The 19150-nt window shown below is 33.5% G+C and overlaps 1 protein-coding gene and 1 non-coding gene across 2 annotated transcripts; both read right to left on the minus strand.

The window, feature by feature from the left end:
* Nucleotides 1-898: 898 nt before the first annotated feature.
* Nucleotides 899-5283, minus strand: LOC103501600 (glucose-6-phosphate/phosphate translocator 2, chloroplastic-like). Its single transcript, XM_008465214.3, has 5 exons — nucleotides 4005-5283; nucleotides 3026-3251; nucleotides 1945-2167; nucleotides 1277-1490; nucleotides 899-1183 (listed from the first exon to the last, which is right to left on the minus strand). The coding sequence occupies exons 1-5, from the start codon at nucleotides 4518-4520 to the stop codon at nucleotides 1172-1174; spliced, it is 1191 nt and encodes a 396-aa protein (XP_008463436.1). The 5' UTR covers nucleotides 4521-5283; the 3' UTR covers nucleotides 899-1171.
* A 2133-nt stretch (nucleotides 5284-7416) lies between these two features.
* LOC127150098 (U2 spliceosomal RNA) lies at nucleotides 7417-7612 on the minus strand. The gene has a single exon (XR_007822115.1). It is a non-coding gene; the product is annotated as a U2 spliceosomal RNA (small nuclear RNA).
* Nucleotides 7613-19150: the final 11538 nt, after the last annotated feature.

A 19150-nucleotide genomic window follows, 5' to 3' on the forward strand; every position in this document is an offset into this window, starting at 1 on the left:
CCATAGCAGATGCAATAACATCGAGATATCTAATTGGCATGACTATGAATGAAAATCTCCATGTGCATATTATGAATATAGTCACAACAGATTTATATGGATCTCTTGATAATAACATTTCCATGAAAATCCTATAAGGATTTAAAATACCTTAAAACATATAAATCAAATTCTTGGAAATTATATTCAATAAAGTTACAAAGATCACTATATGGATTAAAACAATCCAGACCAATGTGTACAATTGCCTAGGTGGATATCCATTGAAAAAGAGATCAAATAATCCAATATGCCCATGTGTTTTTATAAAGAAATAAGTTTGCAATTATAATTGTATATGTTGATGATTTAAGATCTTAGAAAAACAAAATTTTGTCTTGGCTTGCAAGAAAAACTTTTAATTTAATCGTTCACTAGATGTAAAAAAAAAAAGATAGGTTTTAGACTCAAGATGATAATGAAAAAGTTCTTGATCCTGAAATACCATATCTTAGAGAAATTTATGCACTTACATATCTTCCTAGAGCCTATTGCATCCTCTCCAAGGAAAAGGCATTAATATGAAATTGGGTACTTAAACAAGTGGCCTTCACCTATTTACCGTATGTATAATGTTATCCATATTTCTTATATATATAGTGTTCATTGCCATATTTCTTACATATATAGTGTTCATTGCCACATGTCAAGACATTATCAATCTATTGTGCAATGTGTCTCAAACTTATTCACTAATCAACCACCTATTTGTCGAAGTCTATTGTAGATCTTGTAAGAACACAAACATTGGTGAAATTCAAATTTAAATATATTACTTTGAATCTCATTTTGGCTATATATATATTACGTTTATTTTAATGATGTACTTTCTCGATAACGTATTTGGATGTTCTCCCAATTTCACAATAATTATAAGATTTACCTTCCCAACTCATTTTATTCATGTATGACCTTGCTCATGTCACAGCAAATCAAATCACTTATTCATCTCTCAACAATTACACACAAGAGCCACCTATTGGTCTATCAAATCAAAACCTGATATTTGTACTTGTAAACTAGAATCTATCTTGCTGCCATATAGAAAATCTCGATGCTTCTCTCCAAAGCTTTGATTCAAACTCTTTTCAGTATAATTACATGGTGAATCTAAGTTGCTAGAGTCTTTTTCTTATTGTTTTGCCTGCATTCACAAGATTGAGTTATCAATTAATGAAACAGAGATAGAAGCAACTTAGGCCAAGCAGACAACTGAATGGTGAATTAGGTCAGTTACCTGTGAATATAAAAAGGTTCCAAAAACTGCGATTGCAGCTCCTAGAGCGTTGACGGGTTGGATAGGCGTGCGGAAGATGATTATTGCAGAAACTATTACCGATATACGTTTCATCGTGTTGCCAATGCTGAATGTCAATGGAGAAATTTCATCCAGCGACATGTAAGATACTTGGTTGTAAAGATGATAGAAGACACTCTGCGCTGTTACCCACCTACCATGAAGAGAAACGATATGCTTTCAAAACAAAAACGATATCTTCATACAAAGCTTCACACACTTCAAGGTTCAGAAGAGTAAACTAGAAACCGAATCAACAAGAAGATTACAAATCAATGGTTTGAATCAAGATAGCATTCAGACTATAGAATAGGGTGCACAGAGTTTAAACAGAATTATAAGACACCCCATTGAAGATCTTTTTGAGAAGAAAAAGAAAATGCAAGTCTTATCTATAATCTGAAAGGCAAATTTACCAACCCTGTGATTTATACATTTTTAAGCTGAAAAAGAAAATGCAGGCCCGACTATCTCTAACCTACCAACCCCGTGATTCGTGAAGTTTGATGTTCTTAGATCGTCGAGTTTATGACTTTCAGAGGATAATTTTGGCAAATAGGAGCTAACTATAAACATCAATCAAAGATACACAAGTCGAATCTGCTTACCACGCAAAATTAGGTCCAATTTCAGAGAGAGCTGTTTTCCATCCTGCAGCCCACATCTGTGGTCCTTCGACAGCAATTGCGAAGGGGGTAAGAAGCAAGAGGGATAATATAGACAAACATGCATAGTAGTTCATTCCACTAACAGATTTCCCCTTCATGCCTTTCTTGGAAAATATGTTTCTGAAGACAAATGCCAAGTTTGATATCATGGCTCCCATGAAACCTGAAGAAAGTGAAGCCATCCAAGAGCTTTCAGAAGAATATTATAGAACAAGAATTTTTATTATAACAATTCAAATCATTCCATTACAAATAGAAATATAGTTTCCCAGCCTATCCTTTCCTCAACTCCCATGTTAGGGAAGGCATGTGTAAGACAAATGAACCAATTTTCTCAATCGTATCAACAGATTCTCCATCTAATGCTTTATTATAGATCTATTTGACTTAACTTTCTAGGTGTCCACGAATATATTTATTTGCACTAATTCTTTTTAATACTTAGAAAGTCAATCCAGTGGCTCATTTTCGGTGCACACCCATCGAATAGAAAAAATGATTCCCGACGAGTCATTTTCGTTCACATCAAACAAGGAGCAAATGTTGAGTTGATTGTTTAGCATACATTTGATAATCATGTTTTCAAACTTAGTTACTCATTATTTCTTTGTTTTCTTACCTACTTTTTAATAAAAGTTTTCAAATACAAGCAAATCCAGAAAAGCTAAGAAAAAACTGTATTTCAAATAGTATTTATGGTTGTAACTAAAATAAAAAAAATTTAATAATTTTTATATTGGTCCTAAACTTTATACTTATTTCATTCAGGACCTACTTTCGCAAATATTCAAATCGACCCAATCTTCATATCATTTAGTTCTTGTTAGTATATTGAAATTTCCCATCTAACAAAAGTCTCAGGTACGCACTTACAAATCAAACTCAATACATGTGATTCAAAGCACAAGTTCACTAATGCAAGATTACTGGTAGTAAACACAATAGGAAATCTAGTGACAAGAATCTAACGAAACAGATCAGGAAAAGTACCATACCAAGATTTGAACGTTAATTTAATTACCTATCATATTGAAGTTGAGCTCAGTCACGGCAGCAAGAGCACAACCACCGATGATCGGGAGAAGAGAGAGGTAGACAGGAACAGGAAAAGTCTCACCCAACAGAAACCTTGAAACCAATACGCTAAATGCAGGCTCACCACTTTTGATAATATGGGTGAATGAGACAGCAACCTTTGACATGCTCACTGTTGCAGCTACATGACCAATTGTGTGGGCCACAGCAACCTAGTCAAAATCATCACCACATTTTAAGGCACAAAATTCCAAATCAACAATCAACCACACAATTTTGATGAGTTCTCCACGTTTAAGCTTATGTATGCATAAATTGTCAGTTATCTCTAAAAAGGAACCAAGTTATGATAAACAGCAGTTAGCAAGTTGACTTGAATTTGTTTTTCTTCAAAAAGAAAGAAAGAAGGACTTGAATTAGTTCTCTTGCCCTTATCCTAAGCTATCTCAGCAAGCAACCATAGGTTCTATTTCTTCCACAAGTAGATCAACAAAGATTGATTGCCGATGAAAATTGGACAAGAAATCCAGAAAAACTTCCAAATCTTCTCAGCAATCAACAACAGCATAAACAGGGGTATTTCTTTTTTTTTTTTCAAATACTTGATTTCTCATTGGGTCTTGTTGGGATAAACCTCCCACCAATAATAGATAAATTAAAAGACAGCAATAAAGAACAACTTCCCTCTTCTAATATTTTGCCAAAACTCAACCGTTCTAGATTTTCCCATTAGTCAAACAGAACCAGAAACTTCCTAAGCTTTCTCAAAACCTAACCACAGGAGTTTCTTCAGCAAGAACAAGATATGAATTTCATTAGCAAAGCAGAACCAAGAAAAACTTCAGAAGTATTTTCTTCAACCAACCACAGGAGTATTTCTTCAAACTCTAGAACAACGGATGAAAGAAACATCACTATTCATGATAATTTAATGCAGTAGCCAATCAGAACCCAGAAAAACTTACAGGGAACAAAGATTTCCAAAACTCGAAATCAGTCTTGGGAGCCTCAGCGATCCTCGTCATCCAAGAGACCAACATGATCAGAGAACCAACAGCAAGAGAAAGTGTGGAGGTTAGCCATGGATATGGATACGCATTCAAAACCTTCTTATTGTAAATGTTGAACACAACGTTCAAACCCCACCAAAGCGCAAAATACAGTCCGATCTTCACCTTCTTCGCCGCCTCAGACGGCTGTTCGACCACCGTCAGTTCAATGTTCGACTCAATCGGCTGCGATCGGTCAGCCTCGTACGCTTTGCACGTATTGAAATCTCTCTTCTGAGTTCCCAATGTCCCAAATTTGGAAACCGATGAGATATGAAGAGCATTTTTCATACACACAACAGAATTGTGGGGTTTTTGCGCCGGCAATGAAGGTGAATACGAAAACCGCCGGATTGGCACCGGAGAACTCCGCCGGAGAATCACGTCGGACCCATTAATGGGTTTTGCAGATTGAGTTAAAGAAGAGATCATGATCGAAAAATAACAAAAACCCAGATATTAGGCAACAAAAACAAGCACAATCAGAGAAGTGCAAGTCGTGAAAGAGACTATAATCCCTTCACTGCTCTTATAAAATAAGAACACTAATCGCTCAAGACTCTTAAATGCGAATCCGGAAACAACCCAGAAAGCCAAATTTGTATGAAACTTATAATAATCAAAGAAAAATGATCTTGAAACTCGGTAGGTGGGAGAAAAAAATATGAACAGTTCCAAAAATGGTGTAGTTTAGTAGAAAATAAGCAAAGGGGAAGTCTAAAATGGAAGCCACCGATAGATGATCGTTGCTTTTCAATGAATCTGTACAGTTTTTGGGGTTGGTGGTGAAGATTTTTTAATATAAGAAGATGGAAGACTGAATTCAAATGAAATTTTCAGAGGGTTTTTCTTTTCCTAAAAACTAAGGTGGGTGGCGGCTTTAATCGATTTGAAAATGTAAAACGTTTTTTTCTCCGCGAAATTGGTGATTCGGTGAAAAAAGAAACAAATTACATCAACTATCATGATTCTGTTTCTTCTTCCGTTTCCAAATATGGAGATGTATTACTAATTTTGAAAGCGGAACTGTTTATTGAAAAAGAAAGGAAGAAGAAGAAAAATACGAATTTGAGGGGATATAATAACATCCAAACTCAAGCAAAATCTTGTTTCTAGTAAAACACAAATATTAAATTTTAAAGTTAAAGTGGCAACTATTTCCATCAATATTTTAACACATACATGGATTTATATTGACAAAATGATTAAATATACTCAAAACTCTCGAAGTCAGGAGAAAAAAAAGACTTTTCTTTCAAGTTCAACGACACATGTCAGGTGGCTAATTTGTCCCATATAAAACTTTACAACCGTTAATCAGTATATTAGTCGACAAATTTTAATTTAATTTTCATGATTTTAGAAGTTACCAATTGATGTCTAAAATTGGATCCATATTCATTCAATGTGTAGTTATTTTATGTTTTTGAGCCCAAGAACTGTATGGACCTAATAAATATTAATGGTACATTTGGAGGTCATTTTGTGGCTAAAATACTTTTACTGTTATCAAAAATACCTAATAATCATGTTCGTCAATAAAATAAAATTGGTTCTAGATGGATTTTTTAAGTTTGGTGATGGTAAGAAAATCACCTTCAACATTTGTTAAAATTATTAAAAATAAATTAATACAATTGTTTTAGGGTAACTTTTGATTTTTTTTTTTTTTTTTTTTGCAACAGCTCTCATCAAACTTTCTACTATTGCTTTCCAACAGACATCACCAGCAAACTTCCAACGATCATTTTTCTATGGTCGTTATTGACAAACTTCTAATGATAGTTATCGTCAGTCAACCACTATCACGTCTCTATCGATTGTTTCTTTGTGATTACTAAGACCATTTTTTTCGCAACTACTACCAACCAACCTCTGATGACCACTTTTCAAAATTATCACCTGGAAAAGTGCGGAAGACTGACTTAAACAGTCTGATTCAGTCGCTACGCTCCAAGGGGAACTACTACTGAAGTAGCTACGCGTACGGGTATCTATCTCTCAATAAAGATAGGGTCAGAGCCAAGCAAGCAGATTCTCAAAAAGATAGAGTCGCTACGCTCCAGGGTCGCTATCGCGAACATTGAAAGACTTTTTCCGCTTCGCTCCACCAAGGGATCTTTCTTCCATCATCTCCGAAAGAGGGTCCCCCCGCAAAGATCATTGATAAGGAAATCATGGCTTGATCTAGCCTCCCTCGTATAAATATGTGACCGCTCCTTTCGCAAATTCTGATCTTTCAACAACTACTTTGTTATAACAATCGTCAAACAACTTCATGCAATTACTACTGCCAACCTTAGATCAACTACTACCAACCAACCTCTAATGACCACTTTTCAAAATTACCACTAATCAATTTTCAACAACTATTTTGTTATGACAGTCGTCGAACAACTTCATGCAATCACTACTGCCAACCTTAGATCAACGTCAAACTAACATTGAACACATTGAACAACAGCCGCCATTTCCAACTAGTTGATGTCCAACCTTTTAATAAAAACACCCTTAAAAAACAAATGTAAAAACAAATTAATAAAGAATACATTATTATAATTAATTGGTTAAATGATTTTCAAATATAAAATATAATTTGGTACTTTTAAAATCAATATGGGAACCAAACATACAGTATTACAAATTGTCTTATACTCAAATTTTTGTTAAGAAAAAGACATTACAAAAGGCCATTGGTGTAATCATAAACTGGTATTTCTTTTATTAAAGAAGAAAGACATTGCAAAAAGTCATAGTTATACAAACTTGGTCAAACCTAACCTACATTATTGCATAAATTATAACTTCAATTCCTACCATAGATCTACATTATTGCATAAATTATAACTTCAATTCCTACCATAGATCTAAAGTATAACTTCAATTCCTATCATAGATCTATATACTAGTAGTAGTTGATCCAATTTTTATAATTAAGAATTTGAAATGTATTTTACCTTGAGGATAGTCTTTACAATTTGCACTTACAAAAAAAGGCCCTAAGAACTCCCAACACATTCCAAATTGTGCAAAATGTTTTCCAAACTAACTCCTCATATTTATAATCGCTCAGTCATATCATAAGTATTAAGTTTCTTATTCTTTTTTTTTCTTTCTTATTTGAGAAAGACTTATAGTTAGCTTCATATTCAAACTTCTATTTACTAAGTTCCGGTGCCTAATAGAACGAAACCCTTTCCTCACGGTATAACATAACTAAATTACGATTAACACATGCCTACTTATAATTTTAAACAGAGAATGGTAATTACGTTCCAAGAACTGTAATTAACGTTCAACTTGGCCACAAGATTTAATACTGGGCTTGGAGGGGTGCGCCAGGCCCAAGCAGTAGTGCAACGCTAAGGCGACGCTCGAAGGCCCCAATAGCAAGCTATTGTAGTGGGCCTTCCCCCTAGAAAAATAAATTTAATATCATGTGGGCCGATGGCCCACGTATCAGATATTAAACTGATAAGAACAGATACTACACTTGATCTTAGCCAAAAGGCCGAGAAAGGTATGATTTGAACATTGTCACTCCACAGCTTTTATACTTTTCATTTTCCTTATCTTCTCAGCACCAAACCGATGTGGGTCATTTACTTTTCTTCTGTTTATTTCTGTATTATTGTTAGAAGTTTTATTGATGAATACTCCCATCATAGTTTCTCATATCATTTTCTTACAAAGTTTAGACCCCATGGTTAGCCACTTAACTTATATTTTTGTTATTTATATTTATATTCTTTTTCTCAAAATCAAGAACTATAGGTACATTGTGACTTTTTTTTTCCTTCTTGTTTCTTAGTTACAAAAGTAAAATAGTGTGTTGGATGATTGATTTCTACCTTTGTCTTTGTTTGTAAGGGTTAATAACAGTTTTGGATAACGAATTAAATATTATAGAATGTGGATTATAATAGTTTATGGATTATAGTTATTTATATTTTATTGTAGATTGTTTTTATTTGAGTTATAATTACATGTGTTTGAAATGCAGGTTATTTAGTTCAGTTTTACGTTTTTCTTCTATTTTTATTATACAAGTAATTGTACGTTAAATGTAATGTTTTGTTAGCCATATAAATAGTTTTCAAGAATTTAGAACATTCAAACTTAAATTTAGGCACCAAAACTTATATAACAATCACCTAGGTTCTCCCTAAGGGATGACATTCTCTCTCAATGAAACTTTGATTCTTTTCAAGTGTGAGATCTACTCACCTTCCACATACTTAGGTTCCTTGAAGTTTAAGAATGTATAGCGAACAATCCCTTGAACTCTCCTTAAGTGTGAGACTCCCTCTCAATTTAAACATCTATCTTTTTCACTTTGAATGAATACCACTTCGCTTGAAATGTTCTAGCTCCCTTAAGTATGTGAATCTCTTCCCAACCTGCAGTAAAACAATTCAATATATTTAAAGAATCTCTCTATGTTGACTATCGAACAAACTTTACAATCAAAAGATTGACATACAAGAAAGACCTCTCCTCGAACAACATGTCACACGGGCACCCAATAACTTCACTCACGATGACAAAAATTCTTCAAATGTGTAAACCCTAAAAAGATAACCATATTCTCTTAATATATGCACAACGAAAAAATGGGAAAATAAACCAAAACCAATAAGCACGACACGAAGCAAGAAAGAAACCTACAGAATAAATAGCAAGAATTTTCCAAAAAAAAAAACAAAACATTCTACAAACAATTCACGAAACATCAGGTTGTCTATAATGACAATTGACAAGACATCCTAAAGAACAATCATAGTTACAACATCTTTAAAAAAATATTATTGTCATACACCAAATCTGTTAAGAAATTATATGAATGTTATAGATATATTTTTAAAATTTTAAGTAATAAAAAACAAACTATCAACTTCCTTGGGATCTCTGACATTAATACATGAGTAATGTAGGCTCAACATAAGAGTCCACATTTCAACAAGTAGGCTCCATATTAATACTTGAGTAAGACCACACATATATTAGTTTAGGAACCCGCGTAATGCATGTGAATTATATAGTTTTGTGTTTTCATATTATCGCCTTTTCGCTTTTTCCGTGTTTGTATAGACATTGTAATAATATTTTAAATATACTTTTAAAATTTTAAGTAACAAAGAGAAAACTGTTAACTTCTCCGTGATTTCGAAATAAGGACACCATATTTAAAAGTTCACATCTTAACAATTTAGTTCCATTGTAATAATTGAGTAAGATGCACTTATATATACTTGTTTAGAGACACGTGCAATGCATGTGAAACATCGTAGTTTTAAATAAAAGTTTGAAAACATATGAAATTTTTAAACGGAATATAAGAATTATGTAGTTTTTTAAGGTTTTTATTATTAATACTTGAGTAAGACGAACTTATATATAATAGCTTATGAATGTAAAATAAGGTTTTGCTTAAAAAAATTTTTTGTTGTAATAGATAATGCAACATCCTTAATAATTTTAAAAGTTTTCTCAAATATTTACCATCAAAACGATCACTCTCATACAAAAAATGATGTATTTTATTTTAAATTCTCCCGATGAATATTGAATATATCTCTAAAGGAACCTTGGCAATTTTTCGAAGAGCTTAGAAAATAGAATTTTATAAAAAGTTCAATGAAAAATAACTCCATAATCCTATTTGTGTTTTTGAGAAAAAAACGTATACCTAAAATTTTGTAGATTTAATTCAAGTAACTAAAAAGGTTTTAGGTTTGGTTTAAAATTTATTTATGTCACCATTCACACGAGATTTCAAGAGAAAGGTAATTCGTGGAACTTTGTATATTGATGTATATGGTGTTGTGGATACAATCTATAGTATTTACTCATTTGATTTTTTTTCTCACATACAAATTAAACTTACAACCTTCTTGATCTTCGATCTTCGGAAAGTTGTAGTTGCAAGTCAACTTGAGTTTCAATCTTCTGGAATTCTATGAAAGTATGATCTTCCAAGTCTTCAATCTTTCAGAAGATGATGTTCTCGAAGTTGATAAAAACTTGCACGTATTGAGAGCTTTTTAAAGTTTTGTCTTCAATTCTTTAGAGTTTTTGTTCTTCTTTCAACTAAAGATCTTCAAATGAATGACAAAGGTCTCTATTTATAAAGAATTTCATGGGCTTTAGGTGGGTTTGGGCTCATTTACTTGTTGGGCTTGGGCTTGGGCCCATTTGCTTGGCAACTTGGGCTTGAACCCATTTGCTTGGTGGGCTCGAGCTTGGGCCCACTTGTTTGGTGGGCTCGGGTCCATCATTTATTTGGCCTAATTTTCATCGGAGGCTTGAATTGGGTTAGATATGAGAAAACTTGACTACCTAAATCCAATCAAATTATAATCATCACAATTTTGCTATGAGGATATACCGCGATTTAATTGGCTACAATTTCTTGTTCAACAAATGTCTCTTTTCGAGATTCGTGCATATGTATGGGTGAGTGAATCTAAAAAACGATAAGTTGAAACCAAAAATACAATTGATTTATTCTTGACTTTTGCTTCAGCGCTAATACGTTAAATTAACCACATTATGCATTTGGACATAAATGTGATTAAAATGCTATATGAAGAAGTTTGGGTCATGCATAAATGTAATTAAAATGTTATATGAAGAAGTTTGGAATATGACCCAATGTCAACTTTGGAGAGAAATTTGAATTTAATTCAAATTTTTAAAATTTAAATGGATTGGAATATGGAAAAGAAATAAATTTGAATGAAATTGGTTTTTTTTTACCAATGAATTTAATGGGAAAATTGGGACTTAAAATTGATAAAATTGGAATGTCGCCAACTCTGAATTTAAGTCAAAGCTTTGATTTTTTTTTTCATAATCTCCTAATTTAAATTTTTATCAAAACTTGTGCTATTTGAAATCCCCAAACTTAAAATTTGAAAAGTTTGTCCATTTTGTTTTTACCTAATTTGAAAATCATTTATGATTTGGGATTAAAAATAAAAAATAAAAACTTACCCAAATAGTAACCCTAAAAAATGTGAGGATATATATTTTTTTTCAACCAACTTGCTTAAGTAAGATCTTAACCTATTTACAACAAATTAGAAGTTTTTGTTTTTTTTTTTTTTACAAACAAACAAAAAGTTATACAAGGAAGTTATTTGAGAGGAAGCCCTTAGGAAAAAAAAAAAACAGAATGTGAGTTAGAAAAGAAAATTTCTCCAACAAATTTGTTTAATTTTTTTTATTAATAAAAGATAAAATCTTAACGATTTTCAAGTAATTTGGAGTAGAGTCTTCTATTTTGAAGAGAAAGTGTTGAAATTTGATTTTCTTAGGGCCCGTTTGGTAACATTCTTGTTCTCTGTTTTCTGTTTCTATTTCCATTTTTTAAGAATTAGAAATAACGTTCCTTGTTTCTCGTTCTAAAAAAAATTAGAAACGTTTCTCATTTTATAAGGAATTATTGGGAACAAAAAAGAAAAAAGTAGTTTCTTCTAATCCGTTTCTCAATTACTTCGGTTGGTTCCTTTTTCTCAATTTATTTTTCTTATTTCCTTTTCTTTTTTCTCAATTGTTTTTATTTGTTTCCTTTCATTTTTCTCAATTATTTTTATTGGTTTTTTTCTTTTTTTCAATTATTTTTATTGGTTTCCTTTTCCTTTTTCTCAATTATTTTTATTGGTTTTTTTTTTCATTTTCTCAATTATTTTTATTTCTTTTCTTTTCCTTTTTCTCAATTATTTTTACTGGTTTCATTTTCCTGTTTCTCAATTATTTTTATTGGTTTTCTTTTCCTTTTTCTAAATTATTTTTATTGGTTCATTTTCCTTTTTCAATTATTTTTATTTGTTTCCTTTTCATTTTTCTCAATTATTTTTATTTGTTTCTTTTTCTTTTTCTTAATTATTTTTATTGGTTTCATTTTCCTCTTATATCCATCGTCTTCCCCAAATAATCATTCTCTTCCCCTTTCACTCATCATTTTCCTCTGCACACTGTCTTCCTCGACAACCCGAACTCTTCCTCTTCACTGGACTGTTCCTCTTCGTCGAATCCATAGTTTTTGCCTGATTGTTCCTCTTCGTCGGATCCATAGTTTTCATCTTCCTCTTTGTGTGAATCTGGGTTTTCGTGGTGGGTTTTCCTCTAAAGCATCATAGATAGTAAAGTTAGGTTAAATTTTGTTTTGTTTTTTTTCAATTCTGAATATTGAAGACATAATAACTTACTTTAAAATTAATATTAAATTCTAGATGTCATAAAATAACGATTAGGTTGTTGAAATTGATGGATTAAGAAGTGAGTTGACATTATCTAAGAGAAATTGTCTGAGTGAGAGATGATATTGTCAATCAAATTTGGCAACATTTGAAGGATAAATACAATTTTATGTTTATGTTTTTTTTATTGGTGCATTGATACTTCTTCGTATTAAATGAATAAACTTTTGATAATTTTATTTTTTATGTTTGATGGATAGACCTATATTTTTGTTTAATGTTTAATTAAAGTAAATGTGAAAAATAAAAAATAAATCTAGAAGAAAATCAGTAAACAAGAAGCAGTTATCAAACACATTTTTTATTTCTGTTTCTTTTTTTTTTTCAAGAAACAAGAAATAGAAACCGTTATCAAACGCATTACTATTTCTTGTTCTTAAAAAAAGAAACAGAAAACAGGGAACAATGAACAAGAAACAAGAAACAGAGAATAAGAACGTTACCAAACGTATATAAGTTTACGTATTGCATCGAAGCAACACATCCCCATATTCCAAGAAAATGTTTCTCCTCTTTGTTTTGTTATTTCTTTTTACATGTGATTTTGAAATTGATGGAGAAGAAGGTTGATGTCCTTGTCGACAATGTCGTTTCTTTTTTTTCTTTTAGCTGTTTAGATGGTTGCCGGGTAGAGAGGAAGAGAGTGGCTTTTTTTTTTTCACCCAAAGAATGAGAAAAAAAGAGCAAGGAGAACAAGGGAGAGAGAAAGAGTGCTACTAATTTTTTTTTTTTTTTTGATGTATATCCGTGACAGGGAAAGGAAGATAAGGGACATAAATTTTCTTTTTAATTTTTTTTTTAATTTCCTTTCTTTCCTTCCTTTTTTTCCTTTTCCATTTTTTTTCTTTTTTTTCTTTTCTTTTCAATTTCCTATTTCCCCCTTTTTTTCTACGTTTTTTTTTTTTATTTTTTCTTTTCTTTCTCTTTTCTTTTTCTTTTTTTTTTTTTACGTTTTTCTTTCTTTTTTTAAACGTTTTTTCTTTTCTTTTTAACTATTTTTTCTTTCTTGTTTTTCTTTTTTTTTTTCACTCATTTTTTTCTTTTCTTTTTCTTTTTAACTATTTTTTCTTCCTTTTTTTCTTTTTAATTACTTTTCTTTTTCTAACTTTTTTTTTCTGGCTTTTCTTTTTCACTCATTCTTTTTTTCTACTAACTTATCTCTTTTTTTTCAATAGAAGTGACCCTATCCAGGGTGTTAAAAGGCAAACATAAGCAAGCTATTTGAGCAAACTTGAAGAAGGAGCGCCGCTTGAGCAAACTTGAGGATGGAGCGCCGCTTGAGCAAATTTGAAGATGGGAGTGCCGCTTGAGCAAACTTGAAGATGGGAGCACCGCTTGAGCAAACTTGAAGATGGAGTGCGCCAAGCTTGATTAAAGATAGAGAAGCGAGACTACACCAACACATCGACTGCAGCACATGGAAGAGAATAATCCTATCGACTTATAACTACGCTGCATTGAAGATGAAGATGACGATCGTCTCGGCTTCGCTGCATTGAAGATGATGATCGCCTGCACCGCATTGAAGATGATGATCGCCTGTACTGCATTTAAGATGATGATTGCCTGCGCCGCATTGAAGATGATGATCTTTTGCGCCGCATTGAAGATGATGATTGCATGCACCGCATTGAAGATGATGATTGCATGCACCGCATTGAAGATGATGATTGCATGCACCGCATTGAAGATGATGATCGTATGCACCACATTCAAGATGATGATTGCCTGTGCCGCATTTAAGATGATGATCACCTACGCCGTGCTGCATTGAGGATGAAGATCGCCTACGCTGCTGCATTTGGGATAAAGACCACCTGCACTGCACACCACATTAAAGATGAAGATGATGATTGCCTACGCCGCGCCACATTGAAGATGAAGATAATGATCGCCTCGGTCGCACCACATGTGAGAAGATGTAGATGATAATCCTCTCGATTACAACAAATGTGAGAAGATGAAGATGATGATCTTCTCGACTACAACACGTGTGAGAAGATGAAGATGATAATCCTCTCGACTGCAACACACGTGAGAAGATTAAGATGAAGATGAAAATTCTCTCGACTGCAACCCATTGAAGATAATGATGATTGTCTCTTGGCTGTAACACATTGAAGATAATGACGATTGTTCACTCGGCTACAACATATTTGAGATGATAATCCTCTTGATGCAACATAATGGAGGTGAAGATCTTCTCGTTGCAACATATTTGAAATGACGATCCTCTAGGCTATAACATATTTGAGACAACGATCTTCTCATCTACAATATATTTAAGATGACGATCTTCTTGGCTGTAACATATTTGAGACGATGATCTTCTCAATTATAACATATTTGAGACGACGACCTTTTCGGCTGCAACATATTTGAGATGACGACATTCTCGACTACAACATATTTGAGATAATGACCTTCTTGACTGCAACATATTTAAGATAACGACCTTCTCGGCTATTAACATATGTGAGAAGATGAAGATGTAGATCCTCTCGGTCGCAACACATGTAAGAAGATGAAGATGAAGATCCTCTCAGCTGCAACACATGGGAAGATCCTCGTCTACAACATCTCGAAGAGAAGTAAAGTTTGTTGGTCAACATTTTGGAGAAGAGGCGAAGCCCTATAGAAGGATCGAGATTCATGTGAAAGGTCGAGTTAAAACCTTTCCCAATTCAGTTCATTTAAACAAAGAACTCTATAACTAAAGATATAAGAAGAATGTTGCCCAATGACCCAAAACTCACAAAGCGGTGAGGACCTCCTGCTTTATCCCTTTTGGAACGAGGAACACTTTTGATTTCTTGAACCTAACAGGATTTTCTATCTTCAACTGAGAGTGAATGGGTTTCGAGAGCATTCCACCAATTTTTGGAACTGAATCAGGTTCCAAGACCTACGAAGCCTTTCATGATAGTTCCATTTTCACTAATAAGAAGAGAGATAGGCAGAGGAAGAGAAGGGGGCTCTTCCAGAAGTACTATTTGAAATGAAAGGTAAGAAGGAGCATAAGACGATGGAATGCAATGGGATGGATGGTAGATGACCTTAGAGTTCGTTGGTCAACATTTTGGAGAAGAGGCAAAGCCGCACCTGCAATGATGAAGTTTAAAGCCTTTGAACTTGAACTTGAAGAAACAACGATGAAGTTTCTTGTGGAAGACGAAGCTAGCTATCTTAAGATGATAGAAAATTAAACATCTTTGTTGTCACTGAAGAAGTCATCGAGGCTCTAGTTACGATTCATAAGAGTGTTAAGGCTGTGCGTGAAGAATTTAAGCAAGGAGAAGCTTTGACTTTGCCCTCTTTACCCCCACTTTTTTTTTCGTTATATTCTTGTAAATGCAAATTTTTTGTTGAATGGCAATGAAAATGTTCTTATTCTTGTGTGACTACTTCTGAATTTCATTTTGTGTTGTTTAAGCATCATTTACTATGAGATTACATCATCACAATGAAGAATAAGGCCTTTTTTTTGTGTGCGACTAAACTTAAAATAAACTTGAAGCTGCCTATGTACCTTTTTTATAACATAGGGATCAAGTCATAGCGTAGTTCAACTTTTTTTTTTTTTTTGCCATTCACTTTTTAATCTCTTGTAGGCTAAGAACACCATGTAGTTTAGGCTCTTGCGATTAGGAGCTTTGCATATTTATCAGCTCATTTTCTCATCAAGGATTTATTCACCTTCTTCATTTGTAGAATTGGTGAATATAATAATTCTTGGCTTCACGGTCAAGGAATCTTTTGTATTTATGTTAACAGATAACTTCCTCTTCATACGTGATGGGATACGACTGTGAATCTTATCGTCATTGTTTTCTTCATGAAATTGTTTTCTTCATGAAATTGTTTTCTTCATGAAATTGATCGTTTGTCATCTTTAGAAGATTAAAAGCAGATGTTGAAGGTCGGTCTTTCTTTGATACGGAGATACTTAGCCTTTTGAAACTCGATGTTCAAGTGAAAGTAGACATTGGACATTGGTTTTTTTCTTCTTTCGTGGTCATACTAAATTTTTGAAAGACTGAAGATCGGGTAGTTGAAAGCTTGATACAATCAAAGATGGAAGTTCTTTGTTTAATTTCATTTGAGTTGTCGACTTCTTCAGAAGATGCATAATTGTTGTCGACTTCTACTATGCTGACAGCATGACATGCCGTGACTTCTGATACTTCTTCTAAATGATCATCAAAGAAGCTTCTTGGGAGTGTTAAAGTTATCGACCGTCAAGGTCGGAAGAAGTCCTCGTTTTTTTCTTTGATAGGCTTAGACTTCCACATCTTCTTGTTCCTTTTTTCCTTCTTTTTATGGGAGATGCTTCCTTTTGCATGTTTTTTATGGAATGACGACTCCTTTCGAATGGAATTTGGTTGTCTTCCTTTTTGAAAAGTCACAACCATCCATCCTTCACCATCATCATTAACATGTATTTTTTTGTTGGAGTCTATCGTCACAATCCTTTGTTGGAATTGAACAACTATAGGTTCGAAAGTCCCAAACTGAATTAAGATTTTCCATTTATCATAAAATTGTGTTGATGTTGATGGTGAAACACTTGAAGTCATCGCGACCGCAACATGATTTGTCTTAGCTACTTCATCAATATCCAGCTTAATCTTCTTTTCACGAGCCAACTTTAGAATCAGCTCCTTTAACACAAAATACTTTTCAACAGGGTGACTAATGACCCAATGATACTTACAATAGTTAGGATCATGTACTTTTCCTGCTTGTTTTGGTCGTTTGTATCCTGGCAGCTGAATAAGTTGGTTATCTAGTAGTTGCTCTAACATATCTGCAACATCAGAGTCAGAAAATGGATAAACTTTTTCCTGTCTTTCTTTAAGAGTTGGCCATCACTTTTAATCACCATCATGCTTTCTTTTAATTTTTGTTTCTTTTCTCTTAGAGAAATATTTCAAAGAAGTTGCATGAACAACCATAAACTCTTTTATGTCACTATTTGCGATCGTTTCAGTGTCATCAATTTCATTCTTGTCACTTCTCATTTTTGGAACCAAAAAATATTTTGCTCCTCTATTGGCAATACTCAATTTTATATCATGGGAACGAGTCCCAACTCTTCAAATGTACGAAATTTTATTCCCTGCAAAATATAAAGAAGTTCCCAATGCATACCTTGAGTGCACATCTCCACTGCAAACAGTTCGGTGATTAAATCCTTACAGTCAAGACTCAGAGCTCTCCATCGATTGATGTAGTCAATGATTGGCTCTCCTTTTCGTTGGCTTGTGTTTGTAAGCTTCATCATGCTGACGATATGTCGAGTACTGTAGAAGCGGTTGAGAAAGTTCCTCTCAAGCTGCTCCCAATATCAATGGATTCAGGTCTAAAATTGGTGTACCAGTCGAAGGTATTTCTTTTGACCAATAAATCTCCTCGCAGACCAGCAGTTTCACATGTTTCGACAAAGTGAGCAACATGTTATTTTGGGTTTCCTTTTAAATCAAATTGTTGGAACTTGAGAAGCTGATACCCATTCAACATTCTGAGATTGTCAACCCTCTTCATATATAACTTGGAGTACAAAGAGAAAGTTTGAGTAGGTCCACCATATTGATTTTTGTATGAAGTTTGCTATCATTTCCTACAACTGCTGAATAGACAACGATGCAATTGAGGTCGAATTTTATGGTTGACTTTCTTGCATAATTGCCTTCCCTTTGTTAGCATTCTTGCCAGTATGTGTGTGACTTGATTCAGCAACATCACGACTCTCGATGTGATTCTTGATAGACGTAATCTCATAGTCTCTTTCTTCAATCGTCTTCATGAGCTTGTTGATCTTCTTTTCAAGCTCTGTCATTCTATCTTTACTTGTATCCATGTCAGTCACCATAACTGACATTATATTTGGGTGAGGCGCTCTTCGCTTGAGTATTCAGAGGACGAATTATGTTCGTCAATCACAAGATTTTCTTTGATTACAATTCCACCTTTTGGTGGCTTTGAAAACTGTTTCCAAATATTCTTTGCGACCTCAAAGGGTGGCATATCCTCATATGATTGGGTCTCCCTCAAGCGGTTGCAAGTATTTGGCCGCTTGTTGATGTCGCTCAAAGCTTTGGAAGTGTTGCCTTGAGATGTCATGATTTCTTTAGATGTTCTTGAAAAAGAGAAAGAGATGAAATGTAGAGATTGTTCCACTAGGCGTGCCAAACTCTTCACATGAGATATCATGAGAAATGTAATTCGTGGAATTAAACTTTGTATATTGATTTATATGGTTTTGTGGATACAATCTCTAGTATTTACTCATTTGATTCTTTCTATCACATACAAATTAAACTTAGAACTTCTTGATCTTCGATCTTCAGGAAGTTGAATTTGTACGTCGATTTGAGATTCAATCTTCTGGAATTCTAGGAAAGTTTGATCTTCCAAGTCTTCAATCTTTCAGAAGATAATGTTCTCAAGGTTGATAAAAACTTGCACGTCTTGAGAGCTTTTTGAAGTTTTGTCTTCAATTCTTCAGAGTTTCGATTCTTCCTTCAACCAAAAATCTTTAAATAAATGGCAAAGGTGGGCTTGGGCCCATTTTTTTTGTTGGTCTTGGGCCCATTCGCTTGGTGGGCTCAGGCTCGGGCCCACTTGTTTGGCGGGCTAGGGTCCATCATTTCTTTGGCTCAATTTTTTATCAGGGGCTTGAATTAGGTTGGATATGATAAAACTTTACTACCAAAATCCAATCAAATTATAATAGAAGAATAAAAGAACAAAAAATCACCTTAAAAAGGTTGGAGAATAAATCTAATAATTGAACTA

The sequence above is a fragment of the Cucumis melo genome, chromosome 6 (assembly GCF_025177605.1).
Source record: "Cucumis melo cultivar AY chromosome 6, USDA_Cmelo_AY_1.0, whole genome shotgun sequence".
In the NCBI taxonomy this organism is placed as follows: Eukaryota; Viridiplantae; Streptophyta; class Magnoliopsida; order Cucurbitales; family Cucurbitaceae; genus Cucumis; species Cucumis melo.